This window comes from Vitis riparia, chromosome 2 (assembly GCF_004353265.1).
Source record: "Vitis riparia cultivar Riparia Gloire de Montpellier isolate 1030 chromosome 2, EGFV_Vit.rip_1.0, whole genome shotgun sequence".
Classification (NCBI taxonomy): Eukaryota; Viridiplantae; Streptophyta; class Magnoliopsida; order Vitales; family Vitaceae; genus Vitis; species Vitis riparia.
In genome coordinates, this window is record NC_048432.1 from 17,470,943 (window position 1) to 17,492,855 (window position 21,913).

Genomic DNA, 21,913 nt, shown 5'->3' on the forward strand with positions numbered 1-21,913 from the left:
ATATTTTGTAAAATTTATTATTATTTTTGTTTGTAAAAATAGAAAATGGAACCAGATTAAATTAAATAATTTCATATTTGAGGAAAAATATATAATATAACAAATTATTCAATCAAACAAAAAGTATACAAAAGAAAAATAAGTTTTGTTATAAAAATATTTTAAAAAATCAAAAGAATTAAAATCTCAATAGAAGATTTTGGTAAATTCAATAATTATCTATTTAATAAGTGTTGTTATTAATTTACTATTATTTAATTAAATATAAAAGTTTAAAAGATTTAATGGAAATAATTCAATAATTATCTCAAAATGAATGGAAATAACTATTACAATGATAAAAAGTAAAAAGTTTCCTGTAATATTTTTAAGAAAATTAATTTATTTCATTGAAAAAATGAAAGATATGTTAGGATAAGAAGAAAAAAATAATAATAATATAAATATTAAATACATTTTATTTATTTTCTCAAAACACACTTCAATATGATTTAAAATACTACAAACATATTATTAAAAAAAAAAATGATTATGGGAGAGTTTCAAACAAACCTTAAATGTCTTTCATCTCAATTTTAAATCCAAAATCAAAAAACACTCTATGATGATCTTCTACTATAACTAGACTTCTCTACATATATAATATAAATAAACCAGAATCAATTGTTAAAACTAATAAACATCGTATTGGTGATTATGTGGTGTTTTATCAAATATAATGAAGGATGAAGTAACTATGTTGGACGGACGTTGAAGATTAATGTATAGTTTGAGAGATTTCCCATAAATATTAACCTTTTCTTTTATAATTTTTTTAAAGCAGTTTTTAGGATTGAATTTGAATATAAAATTAAAATGAGACTATAAACATACAGATTTCTATTGTGTCAAGCAATTAAAACTTTAAATAAAATTCATATTAAGACTGTTAATGAAATAAAAATTAGAGGCAAATGAAAAGATTAAATTTTTCGTTACCTTTTAGGTTTGTGATTAAATTTTTCATTACCTTTTAGGTTTGCGATGCAAGGAATGATTTCTTTAACCTCAAGAAAATGAAAATATTAAATTCCCAAATTTTCTATTACCTTTTAGGTTTTTTTTATGTCAATTTAAGGAATGACTTATGTTAGCCCTAAGAAAATGAAAGGATTAAATTCTCCAAGTTGATTATGAATATGAAAAATATTAAATTTTGAATTACCTTTTAGGTTTGTGATGATAATTTTAAGAATGGTTTATGTTATGTTAAACAATTAAAACCGTAACAAAAATTAAAATATAAAACTATTATTTAAGTTGATTATTAGTATTGGTAAAGATATTTCAAAAAAATAAAAAATAAAAAAACAAAAAAAAAAAACAGCTCATACTTTTATAAGTAATATAGATAAATAAAAATAAAATTTAAAATAATTAATTCAATTGATAAAAAAATATACAAATAATAAAACCTAGGCTATGGGTAGTTGGTACCATACCACATAATTTTGCTAATAATTTAGAATTATGCTTTAGGGAGTTTATTGGCTGTGGGCCAAAAGTCTTTATAACTTGTATAAGAAGGATATAAAATAAGGAGAGACCAAAATACCCTTTAGAATAATCATCTCACCTAGAACATATAAAATGGAAAGTTATTGTAGGGAGAATTTATGGTCCGTACATGATCTACAAAAATTAGAATTTTTACCATTGGATTTACATATTTAATTATGGTCATTGATTTGAATTGGAAAACACTTGCTACTAGTTTCTTAATGGAGGATTGAATTGGAAAGGATACAAATTTAGTAATAATTAAGTAATGTTATTTTATATTATTAAAATATATAATTTATAATAAATAAAATAATGTATTATCTAATTTTATCTTCATTTTTATTTTTACATCAATATTATTTAATATATATATATATATATATATATATATATATATATATATATATATATATATATATATATATATATATATATATATATATATATAGTTTAAATATATATAATAATAGTTTTTGGTTCTTTATCAACCATTTAATAAAAAATTAATTGAATTAAAAAATTAAGTTTATTTTGAATTCTAATCTTATTATATTAAAGAACTAAAATTGAAGAAAATTCAATTTCGATATCCATCAATTAAAATACATTTTGATTTAATGTAATTCTCATAAATAAATTGAAATAGATTTTTTTTTATTTAAAATATTTGTTTATTACATGAAATAAATAAGGATAAAAAAATTAATTTGAAAAGATAAATTTTACAATAAAATTATTTAAATTTAATTTAAAAGGATAAATTTCATAATAAAATTATTTAATAACAATAATTTTTTTTTATAAACCGAATAAATATAAAATAAAAAAAAGTTATAAATTTTTTTAAAAATATGTGAGAGAAGGGTAAGGTGAATAAAGAGAGAGAAAGAGAGTGAGAGAGGTAAAAGTCACTGATTAATTTTTTTAATTTAATCGTCAACGATATTTTTAAAAATAATATCCTTTAACTCAATTTTTATTCTATCATTAGGTATTGAGTTTGGTTGATAGAAGGACATTGAGTGGTGCACAATTCTCCCACTAAATAATCATTATTTTGAAAATGTTTTTTTAATGTAATAGGTAACTTACTAAATAACATAAGGAAAGACATAAAAAAAATTCTAGAAGATCATCTATCTAGCACTATCAAAGTTTAATATATGCTATAACTTCACAATTGCACATATTAGGATGATTTTCATTTTTTTTTATGTTGATATAATATTTATTTATTTATATGAATATAAATATGTGACTGAAAATATCATTTACTTATCTTGTACATATTATTTATAAATTTACTATTTTAATCATATTTCTATATATTGTTCACATTTTTCATACCCTAATTAGAATCTTCATATTTTGATCACATTCTATGTACCTTAACTTCAAACCTAGGTCACAATTTTCATATCTACTATGATTAAATTTTTCATACATTGGTATCATTTGGATGCCTTGGTCATATCCTTCACATCCTATTTACATTTTTCATACCTAAATCGTAAAATTTCATATCTTATTACTTTGGTTATATTTGATTTAGTAATATTCTTCATATACCACTCTTATGTTTCAAATAGTAACATTTTTCATACTCCGATTATATTTTTGTATCGATGTTACAATTTTCATATTTTAGTACATTAATCATGACTTTTGTACTTTAGCCACGTTATTCATACCCTAATCACATTTTCATACTTTAATACATTGATAATATTTTTCATATATTAGATGCATTTTTTGTATTAAAAATGGAGGAGCCATTCTTCCATTCACAAGTTTTTTTGACTATCACAAATTTATTAAAAAAAAAGAAGAATAAATGAAGTGGAGTTTGAACTTTTCCTTCACCAGGAAGTTTGACTAAATATCCCATTGAAATGTGCCTAAACCGCTCTATTATAGAAGAGAGATCAATTTGGATTTTTCTTCCTAGTGTGAATATGAATGGTATGAGGCTCTTACCCACTAAAACCATACCTAATATGATTGTAATATTAAAAAAAAAAAAAAATTATTTATTTATTTATTTAATATGTGAAATAAGTTAAAACAAGTAGTGATATTCAAATTTCAAATTAGAAACTTGTGGAGAAGCCCAATAGATTTAATAATAATAATTGGTTGAATCATATTAAACCCCAGAAGACTCTGTGTGTGGTCTTCTTTTATGTGTAGATTATTGTAGTAACCCCTGTAATTGAAGCTTGGTTGAGACAAGACAATGAAACTAATATTATCTAGTGATGAAATTTCCTGTCGGTTGGTGATTTTGTTTTAGCAATCAAGTGTGTGTGTTGCAGTATCTCAGAAGGGTCTAATTTAAAGTACTAAGCTTTAACATTAATTTCGAGTCTTTTACACCTTCCATGGGGAGACACAACCATATCTCTATCCAAATCCACTTTTTTTTTTTGTTTGTGGGTATGGAACGGCTAGCCATCCTCCAAAGAAAAGACACTACGGATTTATTTGTTTTCTAGTTAATTTGCTGAGAAGAATGCAAGGGCACCAACAAATGGTGCATTGATATATGTTGCTGGCTCAGATTGCTGGTAGTTATTCCGATCGTCAGCGAAGCTGTCTCTGTTATTGGGACCACCCAGTATGGCTCCAACAAGGACGTTTGGATTGGGTGATGCAGAGTAGAGGTATTGGAAGCCATTGCTGCAGGTGATGTGATCTGGGTGTGTACGCACGGACGGTATAGATGAACCCCTGTGGTGGACATGCTGTGGGTACTTGTCCCCGAACCCCACCATGTAGGACATCTTTGTTGGATTATCACCTAAAATGTAGTCAACCTGCTTCTTAGCCAGTGAGATGAGCCGTTCTGCTGTGACAGTTGAAGTCCCACATGAGGCGGATCCTCCATTTGAGCTTAGATACTTGGCGTATGTTAAGAGGAGGAAAGCTGTGGAAGTCACATATTGCAGATTGCTCTCGCTCCCTTTGTAGAAAAGCCCACCTGAAAAATATTAATTTAAGACGATTAATAGTTCTTGGAGCCTGTTCAAGAAGAGAGGAAGAACATGGGATTGTTTTGGCTGACCTGGAGTGTATTGGGCCTGAAAGCTGGATGTTCCTGGAATCAGAGAGCATATATAGTTGTCTGAATGTCGTTTATACAGCTGAAATTCCTCGGTGTTTTTCTCCAAGAAGTCCTGTGGAAAAGTATAGCAAAGATGAAGCTCTGATATGCAGATTCTGCCGGAGCAGGAGTTAGAGAAGGAGCTTAACCTTGGAAAGAAGGACCTTTGTTCCAGCTCGCTTGTCGTCCCAACTGAAGGAGTAGTCATCATCGTCCGCGCCCATTGTTTGGCCATTTGACTGGATGTAAGCCAGATATGAGGCGTTATTTGACGCCCTGTGAATCCATGATGCCCCCCAGAGAAGCTCATCCTGATTAAAAGAATGGGATCAAGAACTATGATTGACTAGTAATGAAGAAAGAAGCAAAAGCAGATGACTTTATCTTACATGATATCCAGAGTAGGAGCAGTAGAATGGGCAGACCACCGAGCTGAGAGAGTCGCTGTAAGACCCTCTGTAGCTATCTGCGAAATCAAACACCTGCATCATTACAATCAACTCAGTTTTCAATCAAAATTTACAGACATAGGAAGAAATTGAAAGGAGATTAATGTGGGAGTGTTTACTTTCATGGCGGTTTGCAGCAGCTTTGTGGAGTAAGAAGGGTCAGAGTCCTTAAAAACAATTGAAGCTGCAGCCAATGCCGCTGCTGTCTCAGCTGCTACGTCTGATCCTGGGTTTTGTTTAGACACCTTGTAGACATTGCGCGGTGTGTCCATGTCTTCAGGCCTCTCCCAGCACTTATGGTCCATGTTTGGATCTCCCACCTGAACCATCATTAAATACCTTGTTATTTTCAATTCTGTTGAATCCATGATACTAACTATGATAATGCTTTGTTGCTCACTTGGACATATAACGTGCCAGGAGTGGCTGTGGCTGCTTTCAGAAGATAATCCGTGCTCCACCGAATGGCAGCTCTGGCATTCCCAATCTGGCTCGGCATTGAGTTTCCAAACTCAATAACACTCCATGCCAACAGTGTAGTGGTGAAAGCCATCGGCAGGCCAAACTTCACATTATCTCCAGCATCATAGTATCCTCCAACCAGGTCCACCTGAAATCCAGACACAAGTAAAACCTCAGTCATTTCGCACAAACTCTTCGTAAAACCAGGAGTAACAAAGCATAATAAGGTTCATACATGATAAGATGATCCATCCGACAACCCAGAATCGCCTCTCCATGTGAGGCGCTGGCTCGATGGCAACTTCCCCGACCGCTGTCCCTCATAAAACAGAATGGACTTTGCAAGGGCATCAGCATAGTCTTTAGAAGTGAAGGCTGAGCAAGACAAGGTAAGTAAACAAAGGATTAAGCTCAGAATCTGCATCACCATAGAATACTTAGTAGCAGAAGCCATTTTCAACCCCATTCAACCCAATGCAAGTAGTCTTACAACTTGGGGCCTGAGGGGGAGGTGGGGTTGAAATCTATCGAGGTGGGGTGTTCCATTTATAGAAAATATGAAGAGAGAGAGAGTTCGTTGGTCGTTGATGAGGCTGAGACACAAAGGGAATCGTGAAGGTCACGGGATCAACTGCGTAAAACCGGACACTTTGTTGTAATGTCAACAAACAAACTTATCCATACCCGCAAAAGGGAAGGAAATTTCAGGGCATGATCCTATCAGAAAAGGACACATATATTACAGAATTCTAACTGTTAAATCCCATGTTTAAATTCTAAAATCTGCGTGATTTATGTGAGAAAATAATGGATTAAGGCATTCTCTGTTGTGGCGTAATTGAAGGCGGTATATTTTGTCCATGTCAGGTCACGGATGCATGCGGACCTGACCTGAATCACGTGTCTTGCCAATACAAAAGACTACTAGTGAGGGCATGACCAGAAACTAGAAAAAAAAGAGAGAAAAGCAAGCCTCAGCAGTTTTATTAGTTAAAGGCTTAAAAGAAGCCCTTTCGGTCCAACCGCATGCCATGTGAGTTGGACCTAGAGGTTACTAGCTCTGTAAGAGTTTCACATGAATCATCAAGCATTTTGGAATGTTTTGGGTGGGAAACCATCAAACCATGTCTTTTTCTAGACGATTCCTCCTTACCCATTAGCATAGGATTCTAATATGGCTAACACCAAATTCTCTTCATAGTGAAAATCAGAGGCTTTCATAGACTGTTGAACCGTTGAGAAGTCACTGATAATGTTGGGCAAATTTAGGTTTTGGTTGACGAAGTCAGGGAAAGTTAGGCTTGCCTCAGTGCATTGTCTGCAAGTCCCCAGATTTGAGAGGAACATGGATCTGTTTGCAACTATTGTAGTACTTCAATTTTCTTGTTTGTTAGGTAAATAATTCATTCACTTGCTGATATGAATCTCTCCCCCTATCAGCTGGCAAAGGGTGGAACTGCAGTTCCTTGTATGGCTTTCATTTCTTGTTAGTCCCAAACTTCAAGAAATTCATGAACCTGGTAGATGAGCACTGTAATTGAATCAAAGCCTTGTTTGTGATGAACACGGTGCCTCCTGACTACTGTTCCCATTGACTTATGCTTCTCCTTCATCTGAATTCTAGGCATTGTTTGATAAATGACCCAATTCTGGGGGTCAGTTCTAACTTCAACTCGAGGGTTTTTGACAGGGTATGCTGATGAATGGATAGTTTGATATTGTCTTCAACCATCAATTGCCTTTTCATTTTAGCCAAGAAACCATAATTATTCATCTACTTGAAAACATTAAGCATTCCCACCAGTCATTTGAAAATTGAGATACTAGTGATCCACAATGTTTTAACACTTTTTTCAGAATGATTCAGAACTTTTCATGAGATTGATAAGGGCAAAATTTCAGTATCCTGTGAAATTTACAGAAGATTTGGTACATTCTTGCTTACATCACATAGGTGTGCTGCAGCTGAAAAAATCAATACATATAGAATAATTGTTTATCTCAGAGACCTGACCGAGGAACTACGAGAAACAGGCAACTGCCAAGATTGCCTACTTTTCCTGTTGTCAAGAGTAGTGAATAGTTAACATGTTGAGGCCATGGCAGATGGACTTAAAATTGAGTATATGAAGCACTTGTTGCTGTGAATGGGAATTTAGTGAAGTAGAAAATTCTTCTCAGGCTTGTAGTTTATGACATATGCTGGAGTTGGGATTTGCCATGGAGCCTGTAGACAACCCAGAGGTAAGACAACTGAGAAGTTTCCATTGATCGCACAAGTGAAGTTTCAGTCATGAACTTACAGATATCCGAAAAACATGGCTGTTTGGACACTGGATCCTCTTCAAATGGAGGTGGGACTTGCCCATAGACCATTTCACAACTCATATCTTCAAAATCTGCATGCAGAACAGAAAAGAAGAAACATCAAGGACAAATTGAATATGATATGGTAATCACAGGTTTCCATTAGCATTATTGCAGCCAGAAATCACACTGTTGTTGGCAATAAAGATATGTGAATGGAAGAAGATATATACTTGGGGTCATAGTTAAAGGAAGCCCGAATTCGTTGGTGAAGAAATCTTGAGTAGGAATTTTGCACATATTCACGCACATTCCCACACACCCACTGTTCTCCAGGTACCTTGATAGGAGAATTTGTCAGAAAAAAAAAAAAGAAAGATTAGTAGTTGGACATTATTTTATTTCTAATATATTGAAATTTGGTTACTGTGACATATGGAAACAAAGAAAAGAATGTTCAGAGCCTAAAATTTCTTATGCCTGGTCCATATGTATACACAAAAGATGGGATGTGAAATTTGGTTTTTCAGGATATTGCATTTACTCACTAAGTGGATTATATGCATATCAAAACAAACCATAAGCTGTAGATTTTCCCAAGAAAATGAAAAAGGAACCAGAATGTTGCAAGATGAATTCAGATACAACATATCGTTTCAGTTCCAAAGCATATGTAAAGAAGTAAGACATCTACCTGCATTTTTTTATAAGGACTCCACTTCTTTGCTTGACTCCATTTACCTCCACTTCCACAACCTACTAAATTCTCATCAGTTAAATACACCAAATCCCTAGATTTGTAACCAAAGACTCCTCAAGGAAGCTATATAACCATTCAGGATCACAGGGCAGTGAAGTTCGTAGCATATTTACCTCAGAAGGCCCAACCAACCAGGCGAAGAAAGGCACTGTGAGCGCAGCATTGAACTCTGCAGCCCACCTCGTCGGTGGAAAGAGTTTCCTGAACTGCAGCAACAACAATCAGATATGTATAGACCTTATGGTTAGAGTTCATCGACCCATCTAAATATGGTGGGTGATCGAACAAATTGGAAGGTAAAGATGGACGACAGGTAAGAAGCCAAGACACCCAGAACAGGGGAAGTGAGAAAATCCCACCTGATCAGGGGCGCCAGGAGGGAGCATGGACAAGAGGACCTCTCTAACCACTTCCTGCTGCTGCATCCGAGACCTTCCTTGCATTACCCTTTTCGAGACATCCACAAATCTCTCATAATCACAATCCCACCAACTTCTCTTCTTCTCAGCTTCTATCCCAGATTTTGCAGGAGCCGCAAACCTCCCCATCTTGCGAGCAAAGAGAGTCATGAAGACCTTCTCAAAGAACCCATCATTGTACCTTGTCTTCTGTCCGAAAGGAGCTGGCTCTCCCGATGGCTCTGCGATTCCGCAGCGAACTATATTAATATATCCAGTACTGCTACGCCTTCTTGGCAAGGAACGATGATCCAGAGCTGGGAACTGGACAGCTTGGAAGCTTAGAACCGACATGAATGAATTCAGTGTATTTGTTTGTTTCAAAAGAGTCGGCAGCAACAACTCCTTTAGAGTACCAGAACTACAGCTTCATCCTTCAAGAACTTAAAATTGCTGAGAATGGTGGGATTTGTTTGTTTCCATAGAAAAAATTATGGCCATACAGATATACAATTTCTGGGATGAGATTAATTTTTCCTCTTTATTAAATGGCCACTTCTAACCCATTCCTTTTCAACATTTTAGAACCTTCACATGTAAAGATGAACTGTAGAATCTACTCCCATTGTGTGATGGTGAGGATGGTTCAAGAATTTTGTGGCGGGGGTTGATGATAACTGTTGGGACAGGCCCATGTAGCTGAGGTTCTGACATACAGCATGCCACATCAGCATAGTTTTGAGGCAAAAACTGATGCCACGCAGGTTCACTAGATTACAGGAGATGACAAGGAGATTCTCAGGCGATTTTACATTTTCGGGGTTTATTCTCCCAAGTCCACTAAATTTTACATCTTTTCAATTTTACATGTAAAGATGAACAGTTTTTTTTTAATTTTTTCTTTTTTAAAGAAAATAAAAACTTTTTTGAAGAACAATTTCTAAAAGAACCCTAAGTATTTTGAAACATCAGTGTTTACAATCTACCAAAACCATTTCGGTATTGGTAGAAAATGCATTGGCCCATCAAACTGAACAAACCTTTGCAGAAGGGCAAAAGCAGGGCCCTGAGCATCGAGGCCCATTGATCAGACTGAATGCTTGGACGAGCATGGGATTGAATTGGAATGGGTGAGGTTGAGGGTTTGGAACTGAAGCCCATGTGAGGGTCATGTTGGGCCCAGGTAGGACTTGCCTGAACTGGTTCGGAGCTTGGACCCTGAAACCCAAATTAAACCCTCACCCAAACCAAGATTATTTTCTTGAGTTCGCATTGAGTTTGCAACATTTACTCAATTCCTTGAATAAGTCCTTGTTGTAGTAACTGTTCAGTGGTAGAAAAAATAGAAGTAGAAGCCATATTATTTGAATTAATTGATCAAAAGGATGAAAAGATCATGGGTCGGCATATTATACAAGTGCATTTATGTAAGCTATTCTGCATGCAGTTCAGCACAGCAGTGTTGACTCTTAAGACTTTGGCTCCCACAGAAGCAGAAACCATGGGCCATGGCCAACCACCTTTGAAATTTTTCTGAAGGGCATCAACGAAATAAATAAAACGCGGCTTCTTTTATAAATGTATCAGAAACTCAGAAATGCCAGAGGAACATACTAAATATACATAGACGTTACATATGCTTAGTTCTGAGTGTCACAGAGGCAGTCGTTGCATTTCAGCTCATGCATGACTTCTTGATCATTAATTTACAAATACTGAATTCCTACTCTTTACTTTCTACTGAAGTCAACGTTTTACCCATAGAAAGAAGAAGAAAAAAAGTGTGTTGTTCATGATATATGGAGCTTTGGGAAGGCAAACACCATGACACCCATGAAAGGGATTGGACAGAAGACTCTGGTTTTGTGGGTTAGGATTCCTATTTCTGGACTGTGAATTGGGATTTCTGATGGCTTTCATCACTTGGGTCGTTGAGATAACTCAATGTTGCAGGTCAACGGACCCTGCAATTTACAATTGCCTATTTGCCTGTCCATGAATCCATGAACCCATTCCTTGTATGTATTGGTAGTTAGCAAACTGATCAGACAGCAACATTGGTCAACCCCAGCTGGTCTAGGGAAGCCGCGTATGAGATTGGATTCATTGATGGTGGATGGGCTTAGAGGATTCGAACGAACCAGAAAAAGAGAGAGAGAGGATTGACTTCTCTAGTGAGTTAATATTAGTATCAGAGACAGTTGCAGAGTTGACCTTGGTGGTTCTGAAAGACTGAAACTGTAGTTCGGTATGGTAAATTCTAGGATGATGCTCACATCATCAATCTTCTTCCTTGGATAATATCTTCTCTAGAGATTGACTTTGGCTTTCCACATAGTTCTATCCTTCTTGGGAAGTCAAAAACATTTTTGGAAAAATGCACTACAAACAAGACATTACTGCACATAGCGAAACTTGAAATGTAGGGCTAGCTCTATTAACTATGGTCACTTGGTTCTTACATCCATAGAGATCCATACATATCTGAATTTGCCTTGATTTCATTGCTTTTGGGAAGGAATATTTAACTAATTGAAGTTGTTCTTGGAAGCTGCAGAAATGTTTAACTAAAGAATGATGGCAAATACGGTGGAAGATACTTAACAAATCATAATCCATCAAGTCCATTCTTTCAAGGGAAGTTTCTTTGTCAAGTTTGCTTTCAAATGCTGTTATACAATTAATCCAAAAGCACTTTATTACTGTTTAAACAACCATCATACCAGCTCATTAATATGGAAAAGACCATACAACCATTCAAACCTAAAATGTGGTTGAGATTCCTGGTACTTTTCAATTAATTAACAAAATTGCATAAGGTCATTAATTTCGACTTTAATACTCACTTTTTTGGTTGTGAACCTTTTGTATGTTACTACTTACTAGCATTAAGTTCTGAGTCTCCAGGGATGATCATTACAAAGCAGATGACCTTGTCAAGATATAATAATTAGCCAGGTTTCCTTAACAGAAAGAAACAGAGTTACAGAAATACACTGCTCAAATATCTATATATACCAAATGATATCTTGGGAACAGGTTGATACACAACTATTAATTTTTTTTACCCTTCTGCTGAATACTTTCTGCCTGTTCTAGGGTTTGTAGTTGTAAAGGTTGCCGATGTTGATTGGGTAGCTAATGCTTTCATCACCATTGAGTAATTTTCTCGCCATGATTCTATTTGCAGCTTCTGTGGGGTGGTATGCATCCCAAAACACATACTTGGATCGATCATCGCACAAAACCGAACTTGTGTTTGCATTAGGCCCCTTGAAGCAAACAAATGGAGGCAAATATCCGCCACAACATGGATCCCCTGCATTGACAAATCCTAGAAATGTCCCCATACAATCAGCATAAAAAAAATTTAGGGGTTCCATAAACTCAAAGAAGATCAAGGTTCTAAGCTAACCATATTCATGATGATTTTGTATAATCCCCATGACTATGTCATAGGAATTCGCATATACAAAGATGGTTTCTGGCTCCATCTCTTGGTTCAAATGATCCAGCACCCGGTTCAGTTTCTTATTGTAGCCTCGGACCATCTCATTCACCTCGACCGCACATTCTCCACTTGGTAACAAGTTGATGGCGCGTACAAATGGTATGCATCCAAGTGGTCCAACCCCAACTACAATGAGCTTTCTAGCCCCCAACTTGTGCAGTCGCTTCACAAGAGAATTTAAATTAGAAAATTCCACCATAGATATCTATACATATCGAGAATTAGTAATGTAGTACCTTAAGCTGTATAGTCAAGTTGGAAACCATGAAATCTTGAAGCATTGTAGCGGAAATCTTGTCATCTCCGAAAAATGGTATTAAAGGTTGGATATAGTTGAGCATATCATTTGATCCAGTTGTTATTGAGAACATTGCCTTCTTTAACAATTCCATTGTAGCTTTCTCTCCTATCATATTCACCATATGACTCCTGCTTTGCTCAAAAGAGTCTACCTGCTCCCTTAGTGGAATTCTCCCTATCTGCAAATACAAAATTAAACAGAATGGTTGAAGGGTTAAAGGCAATTAGAATTTCCATTCCAAAGCTCCATCAAACATCTTATAACCAGAAATGGACATATATAAGGTTTACATACAAACAAGCTCCCTGTTTTATCCAATATTCCTGAAGCCCCAGACGCATAATTTAGTCCTCGGAGAAATGCCTCAGGTTTAGTGGTAGGTGCAAGATAAGGCAGAGGAAATGACTTGGCCCCAAGAGCCTCGTCTGAATGAATCACAACACAAAAATTTAGCAACTTCAAGAAAGAATTATTTTAGCTAAGACATCAATTACCATCCATTGCTGTAGCATATAATTTCATATTTAAACATTTCTAACATTACCTAGAATATCAGATATGGTTCTTCCATTGGTGAATCTGCCAGTGGGTTGTCCACCAGAAGGCGTGAAGTCGATGCCATAAGGAGGAGAATCAGCCTTTGAGAGGCTAAAGAGATAGTCATTGTTTCCCGCATCAACCAAGGAGTCTCCAAACACAAATGAAGTGTAACAAAGAGAGGGCAATACTTGCAAGGAAAGAACGAGAACAAACATTATCAACAGACAAGACTTAAGCATCATCCCAAACGTCTCCATTGCCATGGAAGCCTGTTGTAGCACTGACATTATTTATTAACTATAAAAGCAATACAGTTGGGTACTGAGCGATGATGACAGTGCCAAGAGTAGCGCAGTTTGCATGTTGTAGAGAGCAGGTGAGATTCTTGACAAAGTCTCCTATGAATTGGTCCATTTCATATCTTCATATTCTGAAATCCTACATCATGCCTGTTTTGATGATGAAAGCCTCCTAGGCAATGAAAAAATCTAATAGAAATCCTCTTGTTTTTCACTGATTATATATCTTTAAAATGAATTTTATGACTATATAGTATCATTCAGCTAAACTGGAAACTAAGTCGGGGTTATCGTCATTTTTCCCGTTCTGTTTCCTAATTTTAAGTATTATATATATATATTTGTTTGGATCTTACATAAACTAGAGATAAATTTATTATCCACAACGTGACTACCAACAAAATTAGAGCAACATTGCAACGACTGATCCCATCATACATCTACAAGTAGCCCGTCCACAAGATTTGATTTGTACTAGAAGATATAAATATGGAATACAATGAAGAAATTAATTCAATTTCATGGACAATTGTCATAATCTACCCCTAAAAAATGGTCAAATACCATGGAAACAACTCTTGTAACTAACTCTTCAGTTTCTCCCCCAAAGCTCCGGTGTGAATACCCATAATTCTCGGAGCATACAAATGCAAAACTAAATAATGGTCCAAAATCAATCAAGTAATGAATTCATTTGTTGCCTTTTATTGAATTTGTAGAATCTGATCGAGGCTCTTTGTGTGCGGCTGCTCTCTCCGTAGCTCTGATTCGTACATTTTTTAGTACATTTGTACCGGGGGACAATCAAAACCATACCACATGAATTCCTAAATAAGAGGTCGATCCGTTAATTCTTCAACATTGAGTGAGATCATCCATCCTTTTGAATTTGTCACAGTAATTAATTATCTTTCTTAGTCACCACTAGTTTATACGGCCACCCACTTGGCCAAATTCCTGGAACATGGACTGTTCAGTCTTAGATGTTGTCATATTGATGACCATTAACAGAAGAGGGACCCATAAAAAGAAAGCAGAACTAATTTTGAAACAGTTTTTAGTAGACTGCTTAATGAGAGTCATGGGTGGAACCCAGTGATACGTTTATTGCTAGCAATTCAATATTACTCAATAGTGATCTTCTTGTAGGGTAATGAAGAACACAAAATGTGAAAAAGAAAAATTCATTAGGCCTTGTGGTCATTGGACAATAGGTTCGTGGTTGTAAGTTGACAAATAAATACATGTAGGACGAAAGAATCTGATTGGTTTTGTACCCATGATAATTAATTTATGGAGGTCCCATGGTTAGCCCAGGACTTCTTCCTATTCAAACTTTTGTGGGTCAATTGATCTTATTGTGAATACATGAATAACAAACATAAAATGAATTTTTTTAATTTGTTACTACTGAAATTGAGAAAACCACAACTGTTCACTACTGTTTGTGTTATAAATTGCATTTGTATAACCATAAATATCGCCTGTGGGCGCTACTACTTGGAAAGAGCTCCATTCCAAGTGTTTCTAGGCTGTGCTTGTAGGCTTACTGGAGTCTATGCAAGTAAGGGGATCCTCCTTTGGCCTGAAGAAAGTTGTTCTAATAAGTTTGGTGGATTCAAATATTTTTTTAACATATTGAATTTGGGGAGATGTGGACACTGCCTATAAGCGGAGAACAAACAAATTTCATATGAGATGGTATTGAACTCATCTAGTACGTGAATAAACCGCAATCAATTCGTATTCTAATGATGATGTGATTTACAGCAGCATGTAATGCCTGTTTTTGGAATTGCGATTGATGTCCGTATAGGGCTTCACACATTTATATTTTGACCTACCATTTGAGGGGGGAAAAGGGAAGATAATTGAAGGCACAATTGGAACTTAGCATGAAACTTGAATGCCTTCATTGTGTCTCGGCTTACCATTTCATAGAAAATCCACTGTCCTCCACGGGACTATTAGGCTACTGAGAGACAGTGTAAATGATAAGATGGCAAGTATGCATACATTCATTGCTGATGAGTTAGGGTGGGTTGTCCCCTTTGTTCACTCCGGCAATTAACTGTTTCTAAGGTGTGTCCAAACTCATCAATTGCGTATCATGTATAAATACAGGCTCTACCTTATCCTCTCTCCTCTAATTAATACTGTTATCGTCATACTTTCTGATATTTTCGCTTTGTCGCACCTCTTGAGTGGCCTCTCTTTGCAATCAAGCCTTTTTCATCACTAATATTATGATAAAGAACAAAGCTGGACTCTATGAACTAATTCATGTGATGATAGATCAATTCCTGCCCTTTCCAGGCAAACCAACTTGAGGGGTGGCTTGGCCATTTCATCAACAATTAAGTATTTCATTTCTAGTGATAGCCTGACTCATAATGGCGATTTCTCTCTCTGAAATATGTCACATAATTAAAGAATATATAGTAGGGTTTTTCGTGGGACCATGTGAATGGAAAAGAAAAATGAATTGATCCAGTTTCGGGTGATGATCGATGTTGGTGTTATCTTAGAAACTTGTTTTGGGTTTGTCCAAATTTCTGTGGCTCGTAAAGAGTGGTCCTTTATATCACTACTTTTGCAGATCTATCTCGAAGAAAGAATCAAAAAGTCTAGGCCATGTAAAATCTTACCATGAGAATTGCCATTAGTAGTTACTCATGAAACTGATGATATTATTGAGAAATCATGTTGGCGAAACAATGATAGATCACCAAAGACTGCAAGCTAACTTCATTACTCATTATTTTCGATGGCTTGATGTGATCGGAAGTGCTCTAGGACCATAGGTATTATAAGTTAAAGTTGGCTTAGTGGTAGTGTCATGACCATAAAGTCCCCGGCAAACACCTACATCTGGATCCTCATATCAATGTCAAGTTTAATAAGGTTAGATGAATGCATTACAGGGTCCTAAACAAATAAATGAATATTATTGATTTGACGCTCGTAAGACTCTTCTACATCACCTACTAATAGAGGCTCTTAAATATGTTGCACATTGCCGCCTCCCGCGACATCCAATCAAAGTGTGAAATAAAACAAGATTTCGGTGAATAATTTGCGTCGTATTCTAACATTTATGTATCACTATGTTGTCTTAATCAATACTTTTGTGCCACTTATTCTAATTTTACATTCCAACCATTAACCCTAGCCACCTGAGTCAATCCCATGCATGAATGTCACGGTGGAAGATATTCCATACCACCGGATGTCACAGAAGCAGGATGCTTAGCTGGTTAATAAATGCTAGTTGAATTCAAAGCTTAAGTGCTGTAGACCTTGATGGGCACCCATAAACACCACACCAGCACCGGTTCCACAAGGAAATTGTTCAGAGTTTTAGACATATAATATATACCATCTTTTAGTCACAGCTATTGGATTAATTTTTTTTTTATGAATCTGAAATTAAAATACTGCATGCGCTGATGCCAATGATCTTCATCAAGCAAAGTTAATTTCCACATGGTATACAGGTAGGGTTAATTTTTGTGTTTTCTCTTAAATCATAAAGAGGAAATTTCTACATTTATAAGGGTTAAGGACGGTGGTGAAGGGTTGGCTCCCAAGGGGATGGGAGTCATGTGGCCAAGACAGCTTGCAATAAATGCAAGAGGTTTGCGGACCTATTCACTTTGAAATATTTTTCATACATTAATTAGTCATACTACTTCTCAGAAGAAACGCAAAGTTATGGACTTAGATGTAAACCGAAGAAAAGGAAAAAGTGTGTTTTTATTTTTGACAGACAAGAAAGCGAATAATTTGGTTTCGAGAAGACAAGAAGAAAGACTTATATTTTTAATATGAGATGATTAAATAGTCGGTATAGAGGTCGTAGAGCTATGGGGGGGAATAGTTTCTTCACCTGGAGTTGGAGGTTCAACCACTACCTACCTTTTTCCCTGGCCAACAAACGATTTTAATGAACAATGAATTCATTTATCTGCTATCTGCTAATACGTGTCAAGGTCCATCGCTCCTCTCTCTCATTCCCTCCGCTCTCCCCAACTGATATTTTAAGAGAAGCACTCTCACACGCTTTCCTCAAATGTGACAACGTTTTGGAGGGTCAAGAAGGTTGCGCATGGTGGGTTGTTTCCACCACCCATTTACAGAAAACCTAAAGAACCAACACCCATTTGCTTCTCTTCGGCTTTCTTTTTATGATGTTTAGGACTTGCACATTGAGAGAGGGAATAGCAAAGAAGAGGAACCTACCATAGAGGCATCAGCTCTTCATTTTGTGGGCTTTTCATTAAGCTAATGAGTTACTTAGCCTCGTCTTTGTAAACCTCTCTCTCTTTCTCTTTTTTCCTTCTCCCCCCATCTCTGTCTCCTGGGTTAGTGGTGTTGATTTAGTGAAATGGCTGTGATGGGCAAGACCAGATCGGTTTTAACGTTAACCGGCAGAGTCATTAACGAAGCTGTGAGCTTCATTATCTTTTCTATTTTAGACCTTCTTGATTTCCTTCTTTGTTTTGTTTACAAAGTGGCTGATTTCTTCATTGAGGCTGAGTGGAAGCCTTGTTACTGCTCCTCAGCCAAAGAAGCCATCACCAGCAGTGGCAAGATCTTGGTCTCAGAACAAGGAGAATCTAAGATTGTTTGCCTCAGTTCTAGTAAGCTTCAGCTTGAGGAGATCTCCGACACCCTCTACGCCCGTCCTTCCCTCGTCTCTGAGGTCTCCAAATCCACTGTTAAAGAGCTTAAGAAGCTCAAGATGGAGGGTACCATGATACAATCTTGCGAGAAGATCAAGAAAGGAACTGTTCGATCCACATTTACCGTCAACTCCACCATTGTTGAAATGCTCCAAGGAAGGATTGGAGGGCAACAATCTCATCCCATCCCAAGATGGTCTGATTGTGACTGTAAAACTTGCACTTCTTGGACCTCTTCTACCAAAGAAACCCTCTTTGTTCTAGCTGACGGAGCCAAAGGTAACAATAATTATTTTACCTATAACTAAATCATACACTTTTCAAATCATTTTCCTCCAAAAAACTTACTTATATATGATATCAAATGTCAGATAAGGCACGAGAAGATGTCCTCTTCATTCATGGATTCATCTCCTCTTCCGCATTCTGGACCGAAACACTTTTCCCAAACTTCTCAAACTCTGTGAAATCAACCTACCGGTTATTTGCAGTGGATCTGCTAGGGTTTGGGAGGAGCCCCAAGCCAACTGACTCTCTCTACACTCTCAGAGAGCATCTGGACATGATTGAGCGGTCAGTACTAGAGCCATACAAAGTTAAGTCCTTCCACATAGTGGCTCACTCTTTAGGCTGCATATTGGCTCTAGCCCTAGCCGTAAAACATCCCGGGTCCGTGAAATCCTTAACCCTACTTGCACCAGTAAGTCCATACAAAGTTTTTTTTTTTTTTTTTTTTTATCTCTTTAAAAAATATTGAGCATCTAGCATGGAATTTTGCTCATTTAATTTGTTGGCGTATGAACTGGTTTATGAAAACATTGGCAGCCATATTTTCCAGTACCCAAGGGTGAACAAGCTGCACAACATGTGCTGAGAATGGTAGCTCCACGGCACGTGTGGCCGGTGATATCCTTTGGTGCGTCTCTAGCTTGCTGGTACGAGCACATCAGCCGGACAATTTGCCTTCTCATATGCAAGAACCACCGCTTGTGGGAATTTCTCGCCAAGCTGGTCACCAGAAACAGGTTCAACCCCAACCTACCATCTTCTAACTCCTCTTACCTACAACCCCATTTACCCTTACTGCCCCTTTGGGCTTTCTTTTCTTCTTTTTGTGTGTGGTGCCCACAAGACAGCCCATATATTGTCAAAAGTATTTTTGCAAACATTTTCACAGAAAAAAAAAAAAAAAACACATGGATCAAAATTAATATAACTCATATTGATAAATTTATTAAAAATAGGAAAATGGAAGAAGCTTTAGACTTGGTTGATTGGCTGGACCCTACCCTCCACATGGTCCATTTCAAAGGTGTACTTTACACTTGGTCATGGCCCAATAGGTGCCTTGGGGCCACTTCTTTTCTACATCCATGGCACGGAGCAGTCTTTCACCTATCCTCTTGCCTAAAATTAAAATGATAATTAATGTGTCCTAATTCTGTATAGAAACAAGTTTCTCACAATGATATAGTCATGCTTTCTATCTTAGAACTCATCTCAATTAGGATTGAAATCTATTAGGGGGTCTGCGGATTTGAACAGGCCTGGTTATTTTCAATGGTGACTGATCAGGCACGGCACATCAGAATTATGAGGACAGTTCCTCCAATTCGAAATTAAATTAAATTAAATTATCCTCATGATTGAGATTAATTGAGGGGTATCTCGGTCAATTCAGAAGTTCCTTGGTGGAGTGGGAGCTGGGGTCAAATGTTGGTGAGACTTAAATTGAAAACGATGGAGCCATATCTTAATATATATTGGATGAATAAATTGGTTTTCCTATTCTTGGGCTGTTGGGTTTGCTGGCCATAAATTTCATTTCGCCATATGTTTGCTGACCAAGATTTGTATCTGCCATATCTGTATTGATTTTTATATAAACTTTTGAACAACTTGTGCAGGATCAGGACATTCTTGCTTGAAGGATTTTTTTGCCATACTCATAACGCTGCATGGCATACCTTACACAATATTATTTGTGGGGCGGCTGGAAAGATTGATGGATACATGGAAACTGTGCGCGACCACCTAAAATGCGACGTCAATGTGTTCCATGGAAGGGACGATGAACTAATTCCAGTTGAATGCAGCTACAATGTGCAATCGATGATTCCTCGTGCCCGCATTAAGGTTATAGAAAATAAGGATCACATCACAATTGTTGTTGGGAGGCAGAAAGCCTTTGCTAGGGATCTGGAGGAGATTTGGAGGAAGTCAAGTGGCTAAGACCCTCCTCATTTGCTACTAGACAGAAGATGCGAAGCCCCCAAATCACCATAATTTCTATCTATCTGAGAAAAAAAATGTGGATAAAGATAGTCTTGAGATTGGCAAGGTTCTCTCCTTCTTCTTCGAGTGTGAAGTTCTCTCTCACTTAGGCCGTGTGAAATTATTACCCATTATTATTGGGGTGTGAAATGCTTAATTAATTAATATCATGTCAATTTGATAAGGGAAAGAAAGGAACGTGAATTCAAACATCATCTGCTTTTTTTTTATTATTATTGTTTATGCATGCTTCCATCTTCTCATATAGTCCCTTTCCTTGATTTGGGTTTTCTTTTTCATCTTGTTCTTTCCCTTTGTTCCTTGATATGTATTGCCAATCTGTAATGGTAGAAAAGCAATAAATCCTTCACGTTAATGCACTGTGTTTCATGTCAGATGCACAACGGTGCTGTCATAAATGTAGGAATAACCTGCACTTCTTGCCACCACTTTGAACTCTTCCATCAACAAGGTCCCTTCCAGGTCCCTTCTCCTTCTATAAATGGCATTAACTATTCCCGCTCCTCCTCCATTAAACTCCATTATTTTTCCTTTCCCAGTACTGATATGAAGTCGCCATTAATCTTCAAAGCAAATGTTTGCAAGTAGTCCAATGGAAAAACACTACCAAAGCATGATAAGCAATTCTTATTGTGGAAATCAATTTCTGGGATTGGAAATGTACTTATCATAACTGGGTTTTCCTCAACTCTTTCTAAGATTGTTAGCTGACAAAAAATTCTCCTTCACTAAGCTCCCAACACCTTGGTCTAACAAGTATAAAGTATAGTTTCATCCGGCTTCTTTCCATCCAATGCATAACAAAGATTCTGAGATTGTATCAGCATTTGCAGGATTCCTCAGCATATAAATTTCTGAATTGATAAACCCACCCCGTAGTTGCCTCCCCAACCTTTTGCAGTGTTACAAAATCCATATTGTCCTCTCTTGTTGACTTCTGAAAATCATAAACCCTTCAGGTTTTAGGAACCATTTTCAGTGAATAAGCCTATATATCAAGAAGGGCATAATTTGGTAAACTATCATCTACAGTACATCTTTCCTTCTTTTTTTGTGACAGTATCGAAAGTCCATTGGGAAGTTGAAAAATTTTTACACAGAAAGGAATCTATAAGAATTGACACTTCCCCCCACCTTGCTCATAATAATGTTGTACAATTTGAATTTGTGCATTCATATGCTTGACTACCTCAGACCCTTGTTATTATCCCAGACAATGACCTTCTCTTTGTTTTTTCATCATTTTTCCTTTTACATTTTA

General features: G+C 36.4%; 4 protein-coding genes across 4 annotated transcripts; 1 reads left to right on the plus strand and 3 right to left on the minus strand.

The window, feature by feature from the left end:
- Window positions 1-3,872: 3,872 nt before the first annotated feature.
- LOC117907328 (endoglucanase 1-like) lies at window positions 3,873-6,081 on the minus strand. The gene is made up of 7 exons (XM_034820838.1): window positions 5,792-6,081; window positions 5,495-5,704; window positions 5,214-5,414; window positions 5,035-5,127; window positions 4,795-4,956; window positions 4,607-4,718; window positions 3,873-4,522 (listed from the first exon to the last, which is right to left on the minus strand). Exons 1-7 carry the CDS (start codon window positions 6,020-6,022, stop codon window positions 4,038-4,040), a joined length of 1,494 nt encoding a protein of 497 aa, XP_034676729.1. The 5' UTR covers window positions 6,023-6,081; the 3' UTR covers window positions 3,873-4,037.
- Window positions 6,082-7,415: 1,334 nt separating this feature from the next.
- On the minus strand, window positions 7,416-9,650 carry LOC117907348 (beta-carotene isomerase D27, chloroplastic). Its single transcript, XM_034820860.1, has 6 exons — window positions 8,983-9,650; window positions 8,737-8,829; window positions 8,558-8,619; window positions 8,097-8,203; window positions 7,860-7,955; window positions 7,416-7,783 (listed from the first exon to the last, which is right to left on the minus strand). Exons 1-6 carry the CDS (start codon window positions 9,373-9,375, stop codon window positions 7,734-7,736), a joined length of 801 nt encoding a protein of 266 aa, XP_034676751.1. The 5' UTR covers window positions 9,376-9,650; the 3' UTR covers window positions 7,416-7,733.
- Window positions 9,651-12,004: 2,354 nt separating this feature from the next.
- LOC117907339 (GDSL esterase/lipase At5g41890) lies at window positions 12,005-13,649 on the minus strand. Its single transcript, XM_034820848.1, has 5 exons — window positions 13,378-13,649; window positions 13,128-13,258; window positions 12,769-13,011; window positions 12,437-12,695; window positions 12,005-12,355 (listed from the first exon to the last, which is right to left on the minus strand). The coding sequence occupies exons 1-5, from the start codon at window positions 13,634-13,636 to the stop codon at window positions 12,117-12,119; spliced, it is 1,131 nt and encodes a 376-aa protein (XP_034676739.1). The 5' UTR covers window positions 13,637-13,649; the 3' UTR covers window positions 12,005-12,116.
- Window positions 13,650-17,661: 4,012 nt separating this feature from the next.
- On the plus strand, window positions 17,662-20,874 carry LOC117905444 (probable lysophospholipase BODYGUARD 3). The gene is made up of 4 exons (XM_034818368.1): window positions 17,662-18,636; window positions 18,729-19,057; window positions 19,183-19,382; window positions 20,265-20,874. Exons 1-4 carry the CDS (start codon window positions 18,060-18,062, stop codon window positions 20,587-20,589), a joined length of 1,431 nt encoding a protein of 476 aa, XP_034674259.1. The 5' UTR covers window positions 17,662-18,059; the 3' UTR covers window positions 20,590-20,874.
- The last annotated feature ends 1,039 nt before the right edge of the window (window positions 20,875-21,913 follow it).